The sequence below is a fragment of the Camelina sativa genome, chromosome 10 (assembly GCF_030686135.1).
Source record: "Camelina sativa cultivar CO46 ecotype springtype chromosome 10, ASM3068613v1".
Lineage (NCBI taxonomy): Eukaryota > Viridiplantae > Streptophyta > Magnoliopsida > Brassicales > Brassicaceae > Camelina > Camelina sativa.
Window position 1 is genome coordinate 20,957,674 of NC_141889.1, and position 17,958 is coordinate 20,975,631.

Sequence of the window (17,958 nt, forward strand, 5' to 3'; positions counted from 1 at the left end):
ATTATCTTTGATTCTTGAACTTACCCATAATTTGTAGAATTCTAGATAAAATGGTTTTTTTTTTGGTATGTAATCCATATGAAATTGGATTCACGCACATTTGACTTACAATTATACAAATTTAGGAAAAATAATTTAAATTAATTTAAAGAGATTTGGAGGTGTTTTATAGTCAATATTCAAATTAAATCGTTTTTTACCAAATTAAAATTTGTTGTTGGGAACTATATTATGTAGATCCTTGTTCTCAAAGATGATTTGTGAAAGCTACGAGCAAACATATAAAGCACCACAGATACAAACAAACATACAGGTTGTCATTAGGTACAAAGAAGATAAAGGTTTTGTTTATATTTTTTTTTTTATGTGAGCTTACATAAGTAGTTTTGAAAACATTTATTTTGGTATGAGGATTCAAACACATTTTTATTCAATCTACTTTACTTGTACTTGCTCACTACTTTTTGGTTGGATTTCAGTTTATTATTAATTTGACTCACTACTTTTGAACTACTAAAATTTATATTTGTGTAGAGCGCAGAAAAGTATCTACCATGGTGAAAACTGAAGTTAAGTTGGAGAGAGATGATGACTTAGTGAAAAGGGAAGTTAAGTTAGAGAGAGATGATGACTTGGTGAAAAGAGAAGTTAAGTTAGAGAGAGATGATGGCTTAGAGACTGTTGAGCCGGTCAGGCTTTCCACTGGTTTCGTTGATCGAAAATTTTCTACTCTGTCAAGTGAAGATATAAAAGAAGAAAAAGTAGTTGAACCATTGGTACAAGATAATCTACAAAATACTATTTCGTCTTGTGCTACTAAGAAGAGAAACATTCCAATATGGTTAAGTTTGGTGGCTTCTAATGGAGGGTAAGACATTATTTTAACTCAATCTTTCAATGTTCATTCTCTTCTTTCCGTTATTGCTAAAAATTATATATTAGATTACAACATAATCTCAAATGTTTTCAGGAATAAGAATGCACCATTGCGACAAATATCGCCTACTTACATGAGGATTAAGTACGTTTAATTTGATTTTTCATCTCTTTACAATTAGTTAATTATGATAGTACTTTAATTAATGATAAAATATATATTATTTTTTTTACGTGTTAATTCTCACAGGAATAGTTACATGCAACTTTCATATCTCAAAAAATATGTTGCAAAGAAACTTGACCTTAAAACCGAAGATGAGGTGACTTATATTTTCTTCTTCTTTCTTGATAGTTTTATTAGTTTGATAAAATGGTTGATTATACATATTTGGTGTTTTATAAATATTGTAGGTAGGGTTATACTTGGAAAATGAACTTCTAAACTCATCAACAATGTTGTTTGATTTGTGGGAACGTTGGGTCTCAACAAAGAGAGATGTTGACATAAAGAATTTCGAGGCTGGATCTTCAAGCGCTGATTATGTCATGGTCGTCAACTATGGCCGGAATATGAACATGTAATCTGCTAAACTATCAGATATGGAAAGTAAATTTCATATTTAATAAAACCTAAAGTCCTTTGACAATTTTTTTTTCAGTTATTTAAAATAACTAATTTGCTTTGTGTTTCTGTTTTTTTTTTATAAAAGAACCGATATATAGATTAACCTATATATATAGATGTTAATCGACCTTGATTTAAATCTATATGTAGATATTTTTTGGGTGTTTTCTTAACACATTATATGTAATCTTAATGAAAATAATGTGTTCGCAAACAAAGATTATATATATATCAATTTAATTGTACTAAATAACTAAAATATCTAAGTTTTCAAAGCATGCAACAAAATTAGAATGACAAAGTATGTAACAAATTTATTACATAACTGATAAATATAGAGTTATCAATAATAAACGCTTTTGTACCTTTTTCTTAACTATACTGTTAATCGGTATTGGTTTCCTTGAGTTGGATTAGTTCAAACCTTTTTTTTTTTTTGATGAAATATGAAATTTGTAAGAAAAATAGAGTGTACAACGTTTTAATGATTCAAATCAAAGGTAAAACTAAAACATAAAATTTAAACTTTAGAGCTGTAATCATTAGAAGCCAAAACAAAACATAGCTTAGTGAGAATGTAGGTGTGACCATCGTTGGAGCAAACCGGCATACTTTGAGTCTTAGCGGTAGTGTAGTGCTGTGAGGCGAAACAAGAGTGATCTTGATTATGCTATGAGTGTACGATCCAAACCTAGATCTGATTGATTAACCGATCGAACTGAGCAAGAAAAGAGAAACGAGAAACAAACGACACACACGAGTTTTACGAGTTCGGATTCCAAGGTAGAATCCTACGTCTCGCCGGAGTAATACTCTGGAATCCACTAGCTTCTCTTGAGCTCAAACCGAGCTACAACAATGGCGATTACAATCTCTCTCTTCTCTCTCTCTCACTAACAGACTCGTAACGATACAAAAGAAGAGTTTATAGAAGAAGAAGAGTCGAGAAGCTTTTAGCTTCTAACAACCACTCCCACGTACGAGCCCACACGAACCAACCGCCATTGGACCATAATGCTTAATGGACCCGCCCATCAACAATCTCGTATGGGCCTAAGCCGGCACAAGCCCAGCTCTCAACAGAAACCCTCCAAACGTCTTAGAGTGTTTCATACACTTGGTAAGCTTCACACTTACACCAACCTGATCGTGACTACAACCTTCAAATCTCCACTTTAGTCATGATCAGAACCTTTACCTTGGTGGACTACCGTATCCAAACCCGGATACCTGTTCCCGTCAAAGACGGACTATTTCAGCTTCTGGAAACCCGAAGCATCTGCAATGCTTCCTGAAGCTTGTTGATAGGTAAAACCTTTGTGAAGATGTCCGCAGGATTGACCTCCGTAGATATCTTCACCACTTGTACCTGACCTTTAGCAATTAAATCCCTGATAAAATGATACTTCACGTCAATGTGCTTGCTCCTCTCATGGAAGACGGGGTTCTTTGCCAACGATATCGCACTTTGCGAGTCACAGTTGATCTCCACACAACCTTGCGGAAACCCAAGTTCCTCAGAAAAACCTTTTAACCCCACTGCCTCTTTCACAGCTTCTGCTAAGGCCATATACTCTGCTTCAGTAGATGATAGAGAAACAACCTTCTGGAGAGTTGACTTCCAGATAATGGCATTACCTCCAATAGTGAACACAATGCCAGTTGTTGACCTTTTGTTATCTGGATTTCCTGCAAAATCAGAGTCGCAATAGCCTCTGAAAACAAAATCACCAGCCTTTCTGTAACTCAGACTAACCCCAGTAGATCCTCTTATGTACCTCAGAATCCACTTCACTGCCTGCCAATGATCCTTAATAGGATTGCTCATAAACCTGCTTACCACACCTACTGGATAAGCTAAGTCTGGTCTCGTCCCTACCATTGAATACATGATGCTCCCGACCGCACTCTAATAAGGGACTTTCTTCATAAAACTTCGTTGATTAGTCAACTCGTGATCAGTCGCAGCTTTTAGCTTGAAATGAGCTCCCATCGGTGTGACAACCGCCTTTGACTGATCCATCCTGAAGTTTCCCAGCACCTTCTTCAAATAGTTCTCCTGAGATAACTTGAGACGACCATTGATCCTGTCTCGAGTGATCTCCATGCCAAGAATCTTCTTAGCATCGCTCAAATCCTTCATCTCAAACTCTGCACTCAACAATGTCTTCAAGTTCTGAATTTCCTCCTTGTAAACTGATGCTATCAGGATGTCATCCACGTAGAGCAATAGGTAGATGTATGCACCTCCACTTAGCTTTCGAAAGTACACACACTGATCAAACGTACTCCTGCTGTAACTGATCTTCACCATATAGTCATCAAACTGTTTGTTCCACTGTCTCGGTGATTGCTTTAAGCCATATAGAGATTTCATCAGTATACACACCTTTTGAGGATGCTTAGGATCTTCATATCCCTCAGGTTGCTCCATGAAAATATCTTCTTCAAGGTAGCCATGGAGGAACGCCGTCTTGATATCCATCTGCTGCAACTCCATATTAAAATGCACTGTTGCTGACAACAAATATCTGATAGATACATGCTTCACCACCGAAGCAAAGATCTCTTGATAGTCAACGCCTTCCTTTTGTGCATAATCTTTACCACCAGTCTTGCCTTATATCTAGGAGGCTCCACCCCAGGTATGCCACCTGTCCTTTTGAATATCCACTTGCACCCTATCGGCTTTACACCATCTGGTTTATCAACCAAATCCCAGGTGTGGTTCTTTTGCTGTGAATCCATCTCCTCATCAGCCGCTACTAACCACTTATCACTGTCTTGGTCATTCATGGCTTCTTGGAATGTTGCTGGCTCAGAAAAACCACCATCTTCTGATATTGAATAGACAAACCCAGCAATATCATCCTCACACTCATAATCTCCAAACCTGATAGGAGGAACGATTTGTCTTCTCAATCTGTCACGAGCCAGCTGGTAGCTTCTTTCACCTGTAGAGCTTGACCCTTGCTCTGTACTGACAACCGGTTGATCATCTGAATCCTGAATAGTAATGACCTCTGGTTCTGGGGCTCCTCCACCTTGAGAAACATCCTCTTGTGCTATGTCTAAACCTGCAAAGTCAAAACTAAAAACATTGTCAGTAGAAAAGGAATCAGAAACACTACCTTTGTCTGCTTCGTTTTTGATATCCTTGTAAACCTTGTCTTCCCTGAAGACCACATTCCTGCTGATTACACACTTCTTATCTTCAAGTAACCAAACTCTGAACCCCTTTACTCCCTCTGGATAGCCTGTGAAAACTCCTTTCTTATCCCTTGGTTCCAATTTACCATCACTTGAATGGACATATGCCAGACATCCGAATCTCCGAAGTCCAGCCAGTGAAGGCATACTCGAAGTCCATAGTTCTTCTAGTGCCCTGAACTCAAGGACAGACGAAGGAGATCTGTTGATCAAATACACTGTTGTCGAAGCAGCTTCTGCCCAAAACCTTTGACTTAACCCGCTTTCACTCAACATGCTCTTGACCTTGTTCATTATAGTACGGTTCAACCTTTCGGCCACACCGTTCTGTTGAGGTGTGTAAGTACACGTCCTGTGTCTCACAATGCCTTCTTCATCCTTACAAAACGAGTCAAACTGCTGGTTACAAAACTCCAAGCCATTGTCCGTTCGAAGCTTCTTGACTTTCCTCTCTGTTTGAACCTCAACCATCTTCTTCCAATCTACGAAGCTCTGGAAAGCCTCATCCTTAGCCTTTAAGAAATATATCCACACCTTCCTTGAGTAATCGTCAGTAAACGAGATAAAGTACTGACACTTCCCAAGACTTATAGGAACATTAGGAGAACCCCATAGGTCAGAATGGATGTAATCCAATCTTTCCTTAGTAACATGTTGCGCAGGTTCAAAACTTACTTTGTGGGATTTCCCTATCACGCAGTCTTCACAGAACTCCACATTGGTTACCTTGTTGTCACGGAAACAACCCTTCTTGGCCAAAACTTCAAGACCTTTCTGTCCAATGTGCCCCATCCTGCTATGCCACAGCCTTGACATGTCTGTGATTTGCTTGTCTTCTACCGTGACCTTCTCCTCTGCTACATGAGACTCTCTCACTTGAGCAGTACCTTGTAAAACGTACAGAGACTGTCTCCTGTCACCCTTCATGAACACTTTACAACCGGCGACCACCTTGAGGACCCCCTTTCCACCTCTAAACTCACATCCTTTACCTTCAAGAGTACCAAGAGAGATTAAGTTTCTCGAGATCTCAGGCATGTACCTAACCTCATGAAGTACAAATGTAGTACCATCTGAATTTCTGAACCTCAGCGATCCTATTCCCTTTATATCTGATAGTGAGTTGTTCGCCATTCTGACCTTCCCACCTGACACCTTATTTAGACTCAGAAAATAGTCTTTTTTTGGAGTCATATGGAAAGAACACCCGGTGTCCATTATCCACTCCTCTTGATCAATGTCTTTAACTGATAGGTTCACCTCCGAGGCTACCAGTCCCACCAGATCTGTGGCATCATCCTTTGCAAGAGCTGACTCTCCTTTGCTCTGTCCTTGGTTACTATTTTTATTCCTCTCGAGCCATTTGTAACATTGCTTCTTGAAGTGACCTTCTTTGCCACAAACCCAACAAACCTTCTTGCCATCTTTCGACTTTGATCTTGACCTATTATGCCCTTTTCCATACTGATTCCCTCGAGATTCAGATCTACCTCTAACAAAGTGAGCCTCTGAGATTGATTTAACCCTGATACTATCACGTAACTCCATTTCCTTAGATTTAGCTGCACTCGCCACATCCTCAAACTTAATTCCCTCTCTACCATACCTAAGAGTCTCTTTGAGTAACTCATACCTCGGTGGAAGAGAGCTGAGCAAAAGTACAGCTTGAACCTCATCTGGAACTTCGATTCCCAGATGACCTAGATCTGCTATAAGCTTCAAGAACTCGTCAATGTTCTCCTCTAACGACTTAGTCTCTTGCATCCTGTAGTTGTACACCTTGAGCTGTAGATACACTCTATTGGGAAGAGTCTTCACCAACAACAATCTTTCCAATAACGCCCAAGCTTCGGCTGCTGTAGTACACGAGTCGATCTTCCTGAGAACCTTATCCCCGACGTTCAAGAAGATAATATCCATCGCCTTCTCAATCTTCGCAGTCCTTGCCTCTTCGTCTTCAATTCTTTTTTTCTTTTTGACTGGATCCGACTCATCCTCTCCTGTTAAGATAGGAAGAGGATCTTGTTCGACCAAAGCATCCTTAAACCCGAGGATCCGCAGATGCGCATACATCCTGGTCTTCCAAAGCGAGAAATCTCCTGATCCGTCAAACTGAGTAACCTTCAGATCCGAGCTCGTCATCTCCGAATTGAAAACCAAGAACTGAACACCTAAACATATTGGCTCTGATACCACTTTGTACAATCCAAACCTAGATCTGATTGATTAACCGATCGAACTGAGCAAGAAAAGAGAAACGAGAAACAAACGACACACACACGAGTTTTACGAGTTTGGATTCCAAGGTGGAATCCTACGTCTCGCCGGAGTAATACTCCGGAATCCACTAGCTTCTCTTGAGCTCAAACTGAGCTACAACAATGACGATTACAATCTCTCTCTTCTCTCTCTCTCACTAACAGACTCGTAACGATACAAAAGAAGAGTTTATAGAAGAAGAAGAGTCGAGAAGCTTTTAGCTTCTAACAACCACTCCCACGTGCAAGCCCACAAGAACCAACCGCCATTGGACCATAATGCTTAATGGACCCGCCCATCAACAATCCCGTATGGGCCTAAACCGGAACAAGCCCAGCTCTCAACCGAAACCCTCCAAACGCCTTAGAGTGTTTCATACACTTGGTAAGCTTCACGCTTACACCAACCTGATCGTGACTACAACCTTCAATGAGCCAAGTAATGAGGATAGGAATGTTCTCTCGTTTCATTCACGCCAAAGATGGTATATTGCAGTTTGGAAACAGAAACGTAGGAGATTGTGTGATTCCAGTCTTGGGAGATTCTTCCACGAAGTAGTGACTGAGAAATCCCGATCCATAGAGTTAAAGAAAATGGGCACGCAAAGAAGAGGTGCTCCCTTGTTTTATTTGGTTTGCCGCATAATAGACAAGCTTGCGTACGTCCCAGCTCATCCGAATGACGCGATGCCAGCTCTGTTCTTGCTTCTCAGTTTCTCTAGTCGAATTAAACTCCAAGTGCGTTTTGTCGAGAAACGTGGAGCGTAATCGTCAATACCTGCCCTCCACAACACTACATCTGCACCACTAATAGCTGTAGGTAGAGGATGAGATCGTACCTGATCCGCAAGACCTTGGAACTGATGACCTCGTCTGTTTCGAAACCTCTAACCTAAGCGAAATCACATCCGCAACCTTTGCATAATTTGTTATGCCGAAGACCCCCAGTCCCACCTCTCAACAAGATCAATGAGACGTCCCTCCCTGCGTATGCTAATTATCTAGCCAGAAATAAGTTGCGTTACCATCTGAAATTTCAAAATTAAGAAAAGAGGATGCAAGGTCACGCAGCTTCAACATCTTTCTCCATACCCATGATCCCGAATAGGACTTCATACCCCAAAAGGAATGTGATCGTATTAAATATCTCTTTACCCAAGCTAACCAAAAGGACTTCTTTCCTGAGAAAATTCGCCAAATAAAAACCCGAGAAGTGTCACGAAATTTACGAATGCCTAGCCCTTCTTCTTTCCTAGGCGATCGAACAAACATCATCCCATGATGATACCTTATTTTTGGAATGGTTACTTGGTGACCCCACATGCTGTCTAGTTCAGACTTTTTTTAGTTTATGTTCTTAATAAAACTAATGTTTCATCAAACAAGAAATTACATATATTAATTTAACAAATTCTTATAAAAGTTAACAGCGGTTGATTTGTTTGAATGTACTAAATAACTAAAATGTCTAATTTTTCAAAGCATGCAATGATGCAAACAAATGACAAAAAATTTAACTATAATTTATTAAATGTTAATTTATTGTTACATAAATGTTATAACGAATTATAATTTTTGTATTCCAGAATAATAATTGTTTTGTACCTTTTACATAACTATACTTACATATTATTATTTTCAATTAAATAAAACATATACTTCCTCTGTTTCACAAAAAAAATGTCATTTTGACACATCTCACACATATTAAAAAAAGTGTGAATTATACATATTTTTTCCTATTTAATAAGTGATTAATAATTTAAATTCAATGAAACTAGCTTTGGGTTTAGGGGTAAAAAAGAAAATTTAGCATTAAAACACTCATTGGAAATGTAAAATGACACTAGTTGTGAAACAAAAAAAAAAGTTTAAAATGACATGATTCATACCTTAGTCTAATTAGAATTTTACTTTGTTCGGTGCTTAAGAATGAATGTGTGTGTCTATGTACGTACATCCATATGTATGTATATTTACGATCTCCAAAGTATGCTTAAATTGATCCAAGCCCAGCTTTAACAGTTGATTTGAAAGAACAACCTTTGTCCTCGTGAGAACTAGTTGGGTATTTGGTGAGCTCAACTTCCATAGTCACGTGCTTTCCCGCATTTATTCATCAGATAGTGTAGAGACCCTGAGAAAACACAAAGAGTACATGATTAAAGAGATTTTACGAAACAACTATGTCTTTGTATAAAGTTTTGACAAATGAGTTAAGTTTATACCTCAAGGGCTAGTGTTTTTAAACAGTATTTTCTTGCATCGTTTGCTATCCTTGATCAAATGTTAATACATAGTGACTCCATGTTTTTGAATACCGTCATCGATTCACAGCATTGACAACTCTGTGAAGAAGATTGTCCAATAACCAATTATTATGTGTTGCTCTTGCTCGCTAAAATTTATCTTTCATTTAACAATAATAATGTGTTTCAAGCCATAAAGAAGTTCTTCAAATTCACTTATGGATAATCCTTCCAAGTAATCTTTAAAGTAAACTTGTAATTAAATTTTGTCGTTTGGAGTAAAGACGCCAACAAAGAAGAACTCAAACAAATTAAGAGCAAAATGATCGGAAAAACTACGGATTTCGATTCACTTGGTGTGAAACAGTTTTCAACTTGATCGGAATAACTAAGAGCAACTTTTGTTCTCTAGAGACTTCATTATGGAGTCCACTTCTTACACAAGTTACCACTCACTAGGAGCTGGACATTACAACTTGATGACCTTTTGTAGTGTTCCATCATCTCCCCCGTGATAACTTCACACACTTCGGGGACTTTGACCTGTGTAGGGCCATTTTCTTCAATATAGATTTTAATCTCCTTCAAACACGGAAAATAGTCCAAGAAATGTTTTATCAGGTGAATCTCTTTAGCTGTTCCTTGAAACCCTTTAATCTCTAACATTTTTACTGGACAAGAAGTTAGTCAACGGCCTTTGTCCTCTTGTGGAATACAATCACAATCATCCCCACATTTATCTGTGACATAGTGCAATAAACCCTGAAAGCATAAAGAGACAATAAGCCATGCAACTCTATATTTGGACATGTTTGGCAAACTAATGAGTTGTTTTATACCTCAAGGACTAGAGTTTCTAAATGAGGACTCTTCCTTATAGGAACTGGCATTGCTTGCCATGCTCGCTTCTTGCCACTCTTAACAGCTAACTTTTTGAGGTTGTTGAATACTGGCATCAATTCAGTGCATAGAGACAGATCCTGACAACAAGACAAAGCCACAGTTAGAACCAAGATGACAAATTGTGCTGGTTTTCTTTCTTTTATTTCATCGAGACCAGCTGGACCAAAATATCCTCAAAAATAGAGAAAAGAAGAAGAAACCTGACCTCAAGAGTATCAGGAGACAGAACTAGATACCGAACATATCGAATGCCATTCATAAGCTTCCCCACATTTGCAAGCCGGAGTACATCATCGTCTAACCCATCATTGTTTGGCGCTCTTGCTCGAATGATTTGTTCTTTTAAAAGGCTGATTCGAGCCTCAAACAAGTTTACCATTTTAGCTACGGAATAATTGTCCACGACATAATCAGCGTAATAAAAGTAAAAAAGACTAGGTGTATCAAATGAAAAGGTAGCTAACTCCCAGCTGCACTCAATTCTTAGGGTTTTGAGGCTTGCACTTGATATAGACACATAGGCATCCTCCTCTTCTTTCCAGTCTATATATCCTAGAACTAATTCCTCAAGCGAAGGTAAAGCATGAAGAAGAATCTCAAACTTATCAACAGATATCGAAACTGACTCAAGAACAAGAGTTTTGAGCATCGGTAAGAAAATCCTCCCATCAACCGAACAAAAGTCAAATGCACCACGTAATTCCAGCTTTATTAGTTTCTTGTTCTCGAAAACTTTTGTAAACAGATTATAGTCATCTCCCGATTCTGTATACCTAGTCACTGATAGATTAATCTCTGAAACACTACGCACCATCACATTCTGTATCCAACGATTCACACGAGCTATATCAACACCGACCGAAACATCGAGCGAAAATTTCTTAATGGGAGAACTACCCTGCAATGCCAATACTCTATCAACAAAATCCATGAAGCTCTGTCGAATATCTTCCCTTAACCCTTTACCACGTTCCCGATGCAGAAAATCACGGTCATCAATAACAAGATTAGGGACAAATGCAAGCAGATTGCGCCACCTCTTGGAGAGAACACAAGTCAAAGCAGCCTCCTTTGTGGTAAGGAAGGACAATATATGACCAACAACATCGTCTGGTAGTTTGCTTAAGAGATCCATATTCTCTGCACTAAACGAAGAGAGTAATATTACAAAACAGAAAAAGGTTTGATGTTTAGATTCAAGTAGAATCCAAGCAAAGAAACACGTCAAACTGGTAAGATAGGAATCTTATGGATTTCGAACATGAACTTTCATAGAGGGAAACTTAGATCTCACTACACAAATAGGAGTCTTATGGACTAAGGAACGTAACCAAAAAAAAAAAAAAACCTCGAAACCTACCTTGTTACAAAAGCTTAATCCAAGACCTAATTTTTTAGGGGTTTTAGTGAATGAGAGTTAGGATTTAAATCGCTGGCTTCTTCGGCTCTACAAGCAGAAATATGAAGAAAAGACTCGACAAGACATGCAAAGGCGTCGGAGAAGCCAAAACATCCGAGGAAGACAGCAAACACACGAAATGTAGGGTTTCATTTTTATCCGGTTCATTAAAACCACCGGTTAAATTTCGGTAAACCGTACCGGAACAACTTCATCGTTGGGCGACATTAGCTTAAATAGATTTAGGCCCTAATTTACGAGTATTAATGCTTAAAGAGAACGAAAGCAAAATTGACCAAAGAAGAGCAAAATATGTATGTAATTATGAGACTCATCCGTGTGTGTACTTAGACCTTAGGGCATTAACACTCTTAGGAGAATACCGTAGTCAGCAAAAGAAGAAGATATGAGTTACCATTAAGCTTCGTGTGTGTGTTTGATGTGGTTCAAACCAGGGGCGGATCCACAAAGAAATTTGATGTGGGGCATAAATTAGTTAATAATTAATATATTAAATTTCTATTATATAATATTAAATAAATAAAACTTTCTATTTTCTTGTATATTTAAAAATTATTTTATTTGGTTTAAAATATATATTCAATTGCAATTACATATATTTAAAAGAAAATTATATCTAAACATATATTATATAAGGATTTTGTGAAGTATATTAACCTTTTAAATCACCATTTCTTGCAATTTTATTCTCTAACTCTAAAAAAGGTAAGAAAAATTTCGAGAAATTAGAAATAATACACAATATAATCTTTCGTAATCACGGTACAATTTGTAAAACATTGATAAATAGTATATCAAATCGAAGGTCCAACGATGAAGAGTCCAAATCTATGTTTAAAATATTAAAAACTAATATATATATATATATGATTGTAGAAATGTTTAGAAGTTATATTATGTATTATTTTTAAATTCATATGATTAATTTTTGTACACTTAAAATCCTTTATTTAAGTAGGGTTCAACTATATATATATTAGATAAATTAAATATATATATGTATTATACTAATTAACTAGTTTTCCAATACTTTTTAAAACGTGATTCCAAGTGTCTTTAGTTGAAACCCGCTGCCTGAAAACGTCACTTTCCCTCGCCAAACTACAACATCCTCCTTGGTACTTCTGCTCTGCAACTGCAAACTCAAAGCATCTTCAATCTGACCTAGTTGGTCAGAGCGGTGGCGACGACGACGTCGACCAGCCCAGGCATCCGCAACTGAGCTACTATTGTACTACACTCATTGCCCATTACAATTACTCCAATATCTCCTAAAAGGTCAGCGAGAATACCCAATTTTGACCACGGATCATACCAGAATGATGTATGTTCTCCATTCCCCACCTCAACTTTGCAAAAATCTTTAGCCACCTCCCTGTATTTTGACCACGGTGCATTCTTAAGTAGATTCTCAACCCATCTTACCCAGAGTGAATCACTATGCGAGAAAATACGCCAAACCAGCTTCAAGCAGCTCACATTGTTCGCCTATGCTAAACATCTCAAGCCAAGGTCTCCTTCAGGCTTCACATTGCAACAAATATATATCGCCTACTGAGGGTTAAGTAAATAAGTACGTTTGCTTTTTCACATCTTTTCAATTAGTAAATATTATGGTATTTTAATAATGATAAAATATTTTACGATTTTTTTTTGAATAAAATGTTAAATTATGCTCAAAAGAAAAAGTTATAACGTTTTTACAATTTGTACATCAGTTTTTGATAGCATTAGATAAACATTAAAACACTAAACCTTAGAATGTAGCCATAACTGAAAAGCTGCATCGTATCTTTGATCCCCCATTATACCAATAGCAAGAAGCTGATCTCTGATTTGCCAATATTTTGCGATTTTTTACATGTTTATACTCACAGGAATGGATTCATTGACAATCCTGTTTGGTCTGTGGGAACGTTGATACCATGAATTTTGAGGCTGGATCTTCAAGAGTGAAAGGCTAATTCATATAAATCTCCCACTGTTCACTGCTTACGAGTGAAAGTGTATATACGTACTATCCATATATATTTCTCTTCAACGTTCACATGAATTCTAATTTGAACCGATTGTCGAACCAAAAACCCACAAACTGAACTAAATGTCAGTATTCTTCGTATAAATTCTCGATACAAAACCCAAAACTGAACTAAACGGGTAGAGTTAAACCTATACGACCTCTTTGCTCAAGAGAGTTCAGAGATTACAGATTCACATTTGTCTTCCAATATCTTCACTGCTTCTGTGAAAAGCACGTCCGGAGGCTGTGATCCGGTAGACTCGATTGTAACTGACAATGACAATAAAAAAAAACTCAATTAGAATTTCTTTCACATCATGAATTGCCTAGTTGAATTGAGCGGTTCTTACATATAAAATGGTTTTTGACACGGCGCAGAGCCACTTGGTCCACCCATTCTCTTTTTCCTTTTGCTTCTGCTTTTCCTTTTGATTTTGCTTCTCCTTCTATTGCTCCGTCTCCTTCTCTTAAGCATTCTCTACACAAGGAGCAGTCACGCGGCCGAGCTACGGTTGCCCTTTTTCTACCTGTTTTCCACTTTTGGAAGTCAATATGAAATCAAATTGCAGAGAGACTTGCAAGCCAATGTCCTCGGATTTTTCATCAGAATCTCTTATTGTTACTGAAAAGCAAGTAAGAAGACTTTGAAGGAAACTAGGGAGGGCTTTTACTTCACCTTGGCCCATCTCTTCAATGTCAAAAACTTTCTTGGGGCAGACTTTTACGAGTTCTTCAGCATGTTTACCCTCGAATTCCTTTAGTAGAATCACCTAAGATATTATAAATAAAAGCGTTATGAAGATGCTTAGGACGAGTCAAGAAAAGAGGAGATAGCACAAAAGATTGTGGTGAACTTCTCACCTCAGGAAACATTCGATACCAAGCCGTAGCTACTGGAGACCACTTTGCATGTATTTTACCAATGCCCTTAACCGCATGAGCTTCAAGCTCAATCTCCTGCAAGAAAAAGATCAAAGGAGATGCAAGTCTTTCATCTCTCATCGCAAGTAAAGCCTTCGTAAGGGTAAACAATTAAGAGGAATATAATATATAAAAAAACAGTACCTGGCCAGGGCCGAGTTTTGCTATCAAGATATCTTCAAAGCTCGGCATGATAGGATTATCTGCAAATTCAGGGAAGGAATCTTGGCTGCGGCTGAATGAAGTATGAGTTTTTGGATTTGTGGTTGAACCGCCTGCTGATTCTTTGAGAAGCTCACTCCCATTTGGTAACCATTTCAATTCGCTACTTAAAACTTCAAGAAAATAAAAATGACGAGATCAAGCTAACAACAATAAGACAATGACTCCTCTTCTTGTGCTAACCAAAGAACAAATAATTACCTTTACGACGCGGGTCACCTTTTGGACATTTCACATGGAGTTTGAAAACAATGGTGTTCCTTTCATTTGGCTGATCGTTTTCTATAACACAGAGATTAAAAAACAAAGATTGTGACACAAAGAATCATGAGCTTACAAAGATGAATCACATGCCACAAAAATATTTCCTTACCGGATAAATATTCAAAGAGCCTCGGATCAGCTACAAGTGGAATAAGACCCAACCTGTGAGCAAGAACTTCGTCTTGAATAATAGAAGTGTTGTTTACTACAAACACTTTTTCAATAGCCATTGAAGGAAGCTGTCCAAACAAATTAACACACTTTTAAACCAAAGATTCTAGTAATAAAGGATTCATCAGAGGTTGTGGAGTCAGACCTCAGCTAAGAGGATTCTTCTGAAAGCATTAGCAATTCCTGGAGGGATACCAATCATATCGAATACCATATCTGTCTTTGTGAGACTAATCACATCAACTTTGAAATTCTCAGAGAAGTTTTCTAGATTCACACTGTTGTCAACTCCCGAAGAGATATAGGCACCCGAGTAAATGGTACCCGTGGCCTTACAAACAAAAACACACAAACACAAGACTTCAAATTTCTGACAAAATTGACAAACCCACAAGAAAAAAATTTGGAATTTTTTAATAAACAGAGCAAACCCCACATGAGAGAGGGATTGAGACAAAAGCCAATACAGAGCAAATTGTAACTTACATGTAAAGGAGCACCAACTTCGCAGACAACACGAGTTCGCTGGAGTTCGAGATGCGGAGGAAGTCCTTTAGGTACGTCAGGGAGATCGAATACGTTGAAATTTTTGGCTTCTAGCTTTTCTTCATCAGTCACAATCCTTCTCACCTCTTCTTCTTCTTCTACAACACTCTCCATCGTTCCAAGTTTTGAGTAGTGTGCAATACCGGAATTAGGGGTTTGTTCGAAAAGAGAAGATGAAGTTCACGATTTCACTTTCGTTCTTAGTTTCAAAAAAAATTGGGGATTTTTAAGGTTTACGGAGAATGAATGAGATCGAACAGCTCTCTCTCTCTCTCTCTCTCTCTCCCTGAGAGAGAAGGGACAATTTAGGGTTTATGTACACGTGTGGAATACGAACCAAATCGGCCGAACCGGATCCACCCGGGCTTTGGTTAATTTGGTATTCGGTTTGAATTATATTGGTTTGGTTCGACTTCGACAAAAATACTATATTCCCGGTATAATGAAATCCACCCTATAAATACTAAAGCAACATACTCATGGCTCTAGAACTACTTCTCATCAACTCCAACCACGGTATGTCTATAAATTTGTTTCCAATACTCACCCGTCACAACACACAACCAAATCGTTCAGGCTACAGTCAAATGTAGTTCAAGGATTCATTCAGCTACGAATTACAAGCTCAAAATGTTGGTGCCATGATCATCTCGTCTCGTGAGTATTTCCACTCCTTTCATCTTTCAATTTTCTTATGTCAGTTTTGGCTGTCATATATGGACTGTTGTCTATGTTTTTTTAGAAACCATAATCGCCTGACAATCAATTAAAGATCGATTTGAGATTGCCGGAAAACTATTGTGTAGCGTGAAATTTGGAACATAAATTTTATTTACGCAACGTTTTGCCTTCTTTGAAACGTTGTGTTTTATGCACTTGCCACATTGGCTTGTGTAAGTTTTAATTAATGTGTTTGTGACAAATGATACTTCGTAACTTCATTGATAACTTCATTGAAACGTTTTGCCTTCTTTGAAACGTTGTGTTTTATACTTTTTTTTGGTAAAAGTGACAGATGATGATACTTCGTAACTTCATTGATGATTCACGATCTTCTTTCACAAAATAAAACGAGTCCATGTATATAAATTCATATTATTTACTTTGCATTAAATTGGTTGAGACTTGAGAGTAGATCATAAGTAAGTCAACAAGATCTGAATATGCAACTCTCCACAATATGGGGTTGAATGTCACAGGAGATATTGTGTAGCATAAGAGGCATTAAGAAGCTCACGAAGCATGTGATTGTGGCATTTTTTTAAGAGTTAAATTTCGGCCTTTTTTCAGAAAATATTTGTAGTGTAGTGTGGTATTAGTCTTTGCTCAGAGTGTATGTTAACCTGGGTTCCACTCTTGGTGGTAACAATTTTTTTTTGGTTCTTATCTTTGAATAATAATTTGCTTATCTTTTGTTATTTCCAAGGTTTACAACAGCTTTTTTTTTTTTGTCAAAACAAACAACCTTATTTTTTTCTTTGATTGTGGTCCTTAAAATTCTAGAGCCGGCTCTAAGCATAACTCCCATATTCAAAGCAGCACTAACGTGAGAACAAGAGGATAACAGCAACTAGCCTGTAAGCGTCGGGGCACACACCTTCGATTTCCATCCGCTTGTACATATTCAACCCCTGATGATGTAAACCATCATGGGAAAAGCAAGAAATCATAGCGTTTAAACAAACCAAGTCTCTAACATGCATTTCGTCAAAGACTTTGGATGCAGTTATTAGGATACAAACCAAATCCCAATGTTTAAAGAGATTATCATTAATATATAAAAGGTTAGGATCAGTCTACTAATTGTCAATTGGTTTTTAGTTGGAAGCCCAAGATAAGTCCCAAAATTTAACATGGTATCAGAGCCCAATGTTCAAGTTCTGATGGACCTAGAAAAGTGGATACATTAACGTGCCTCTTGTTAACCCGAGTAATGGGGGCCCAAGAAGGGGTTTATTATCGGTACAAGTGGGATCAGTTTGAGATGGAGTTTCCATCTCGAGGAGGCGTGTTAAAATCCCATATGTGGTCCTTAGTTTGAAGGGGAGATTGTTGGGATACAAACCAAGTCCCACATTTGATGTTTAAAAAGACTATCATTAATATATAAATGGTTATAGTCAATCTACTAATTGTCAATTGGTTTTTAGTTGGAAGCCCAAAATAAACCTAAATTTAACAACAGTGTCAACACTGGCAAACATTTCGGAACCGTGAAGCCACGAGGGAGTTCCAAGTCGAAGTTAACAAAGATAAAAGTTTAAAATATA

General features: G+C 37.7%; 2 protein-coding genes and 1 pseudogene across 4 annotated transcripts; 1 reads left to right on the top strand and 2 right to left on the bottom strand.

The window, feature by feature from the left end:
• Nucleotides 1-213: 213 nt before the first annotated feature.
• On the top strand, nt 214-1,537 carry LOC104720496 (E3 ubiquitin protein ligase DRIP1-like). Of its 2 annotated transcripts, XM_087468270.1 has the most exons (5): nt 214-324; nt 535-868; nt 971-1,021; nt 1,127-1,199; nt 1,291-1,537. In XM_087468270.1, exons 2-5 carry the CDS (start codon nt 555-557, stop codon nt 1,459-1,461), a joined length of 609 nt encoding a protein of 202 aa, XP_087324396.1. In that variant the 5' UTR covers nt 214-324; nt 535-554; the 3' UTR covers nt 1,462-1,537. The 2 variants fall into 2 exon arrangements, with proteins under 2 accessions (XP_087324396.1, XP_010436692.1); XM_010438390.2 differs by having other exon boundaries at nt 270-868.
• An 8,013-nt stretch (nt 1,538-9,550) lies between these two features.
• On the bottom strand, nt 9,551-11,618 carry LOC104720498 (putative F-box protein At5g38390; annotated as a pseudogene). Its single transcript, XR_015569065.1, has 4 exons — nt 11,485-11,618; nt 10,330-11,264; nt 10,061-10,201; nt 9,551-9,983 (listed from the first exon to the last, which is right to left on the bottom strand). The product of XR_015569065.1 is annotated as a putative F-box protein At5g38390 (transcript).
• A 1,890-nt stretch (nt 11,619-13,508) lies between these two features.
• LOC104719315 (uncharacterized) lies at nt 13,509-15,990 on the bottom strand. Its single transcript, XM_087469713.1, has 9 exons — nt 15,629-15,990; nt 15,288-15,473; nt 15,081-15,210; nt 14,909-14,989; nt 14,630-14,820; nt 14,426-14,521; nt 14,241-14,334; nt 13,915-14,091; nt 13,509-13,834 (listed from the first exon to the last, which is right to left on the bottom strand). Exons 1-9 carry the CDS (start codon nt 15,800-15,802, stop codon nt 13,731-13,733), a joined length of 1,233 nt encoding a protein of 410 aa, XP_087325839.1. The 5' UTR covers nt 15,803-15,990; the 3' UTR covers nt 13,509-13,730.
• Nucleotides 15,991-17,958: the final 1,968 nt, after the last annotated feature.

Coding starts and splice junctions, on each gene's coding strand:
- LOC104720496 (XM_087468270.1), top strand. CDS start 555: ATGGTGAAAACTGAAGTTAAGTTGGAGAGAGATGATGACTTAGTGAAA. Junction 869..970: donor TTGGTGGCTTCTAATGGAGG/GTAAGACATTAT, acceptor AAATGTTTTCAG/GAATAAGAATGCACCATTGC. Junction 1,022..1,126: donor CCTACTTACATGAGGATTAA/GTACGTTTAATT, acceptor TAATTCTCACAG/GAATAGTTACATGCAACTTT.
- LOC104719315 (XM_087469713.1), bottom strand. CDS start 15,802: ATGGAGAGTGTTGTAGAAGAAGAAGAAGAGGTGAGAAGGATTGTGACT. Junction 14,335..14,425: donor GGTATCGAATGTTTCCTGAG/GTGAGAAGTTCA, acceptor ATAATATCTTAG/GTGATTCTACTAAAGGAATT. Junction 13,835..13,914: donor TGTCAAAAACCATTTTATAT/GTAAGAACCGCT, acceptor TGTCATTGTCAG/TTACAATCGAGTCTACCGGA.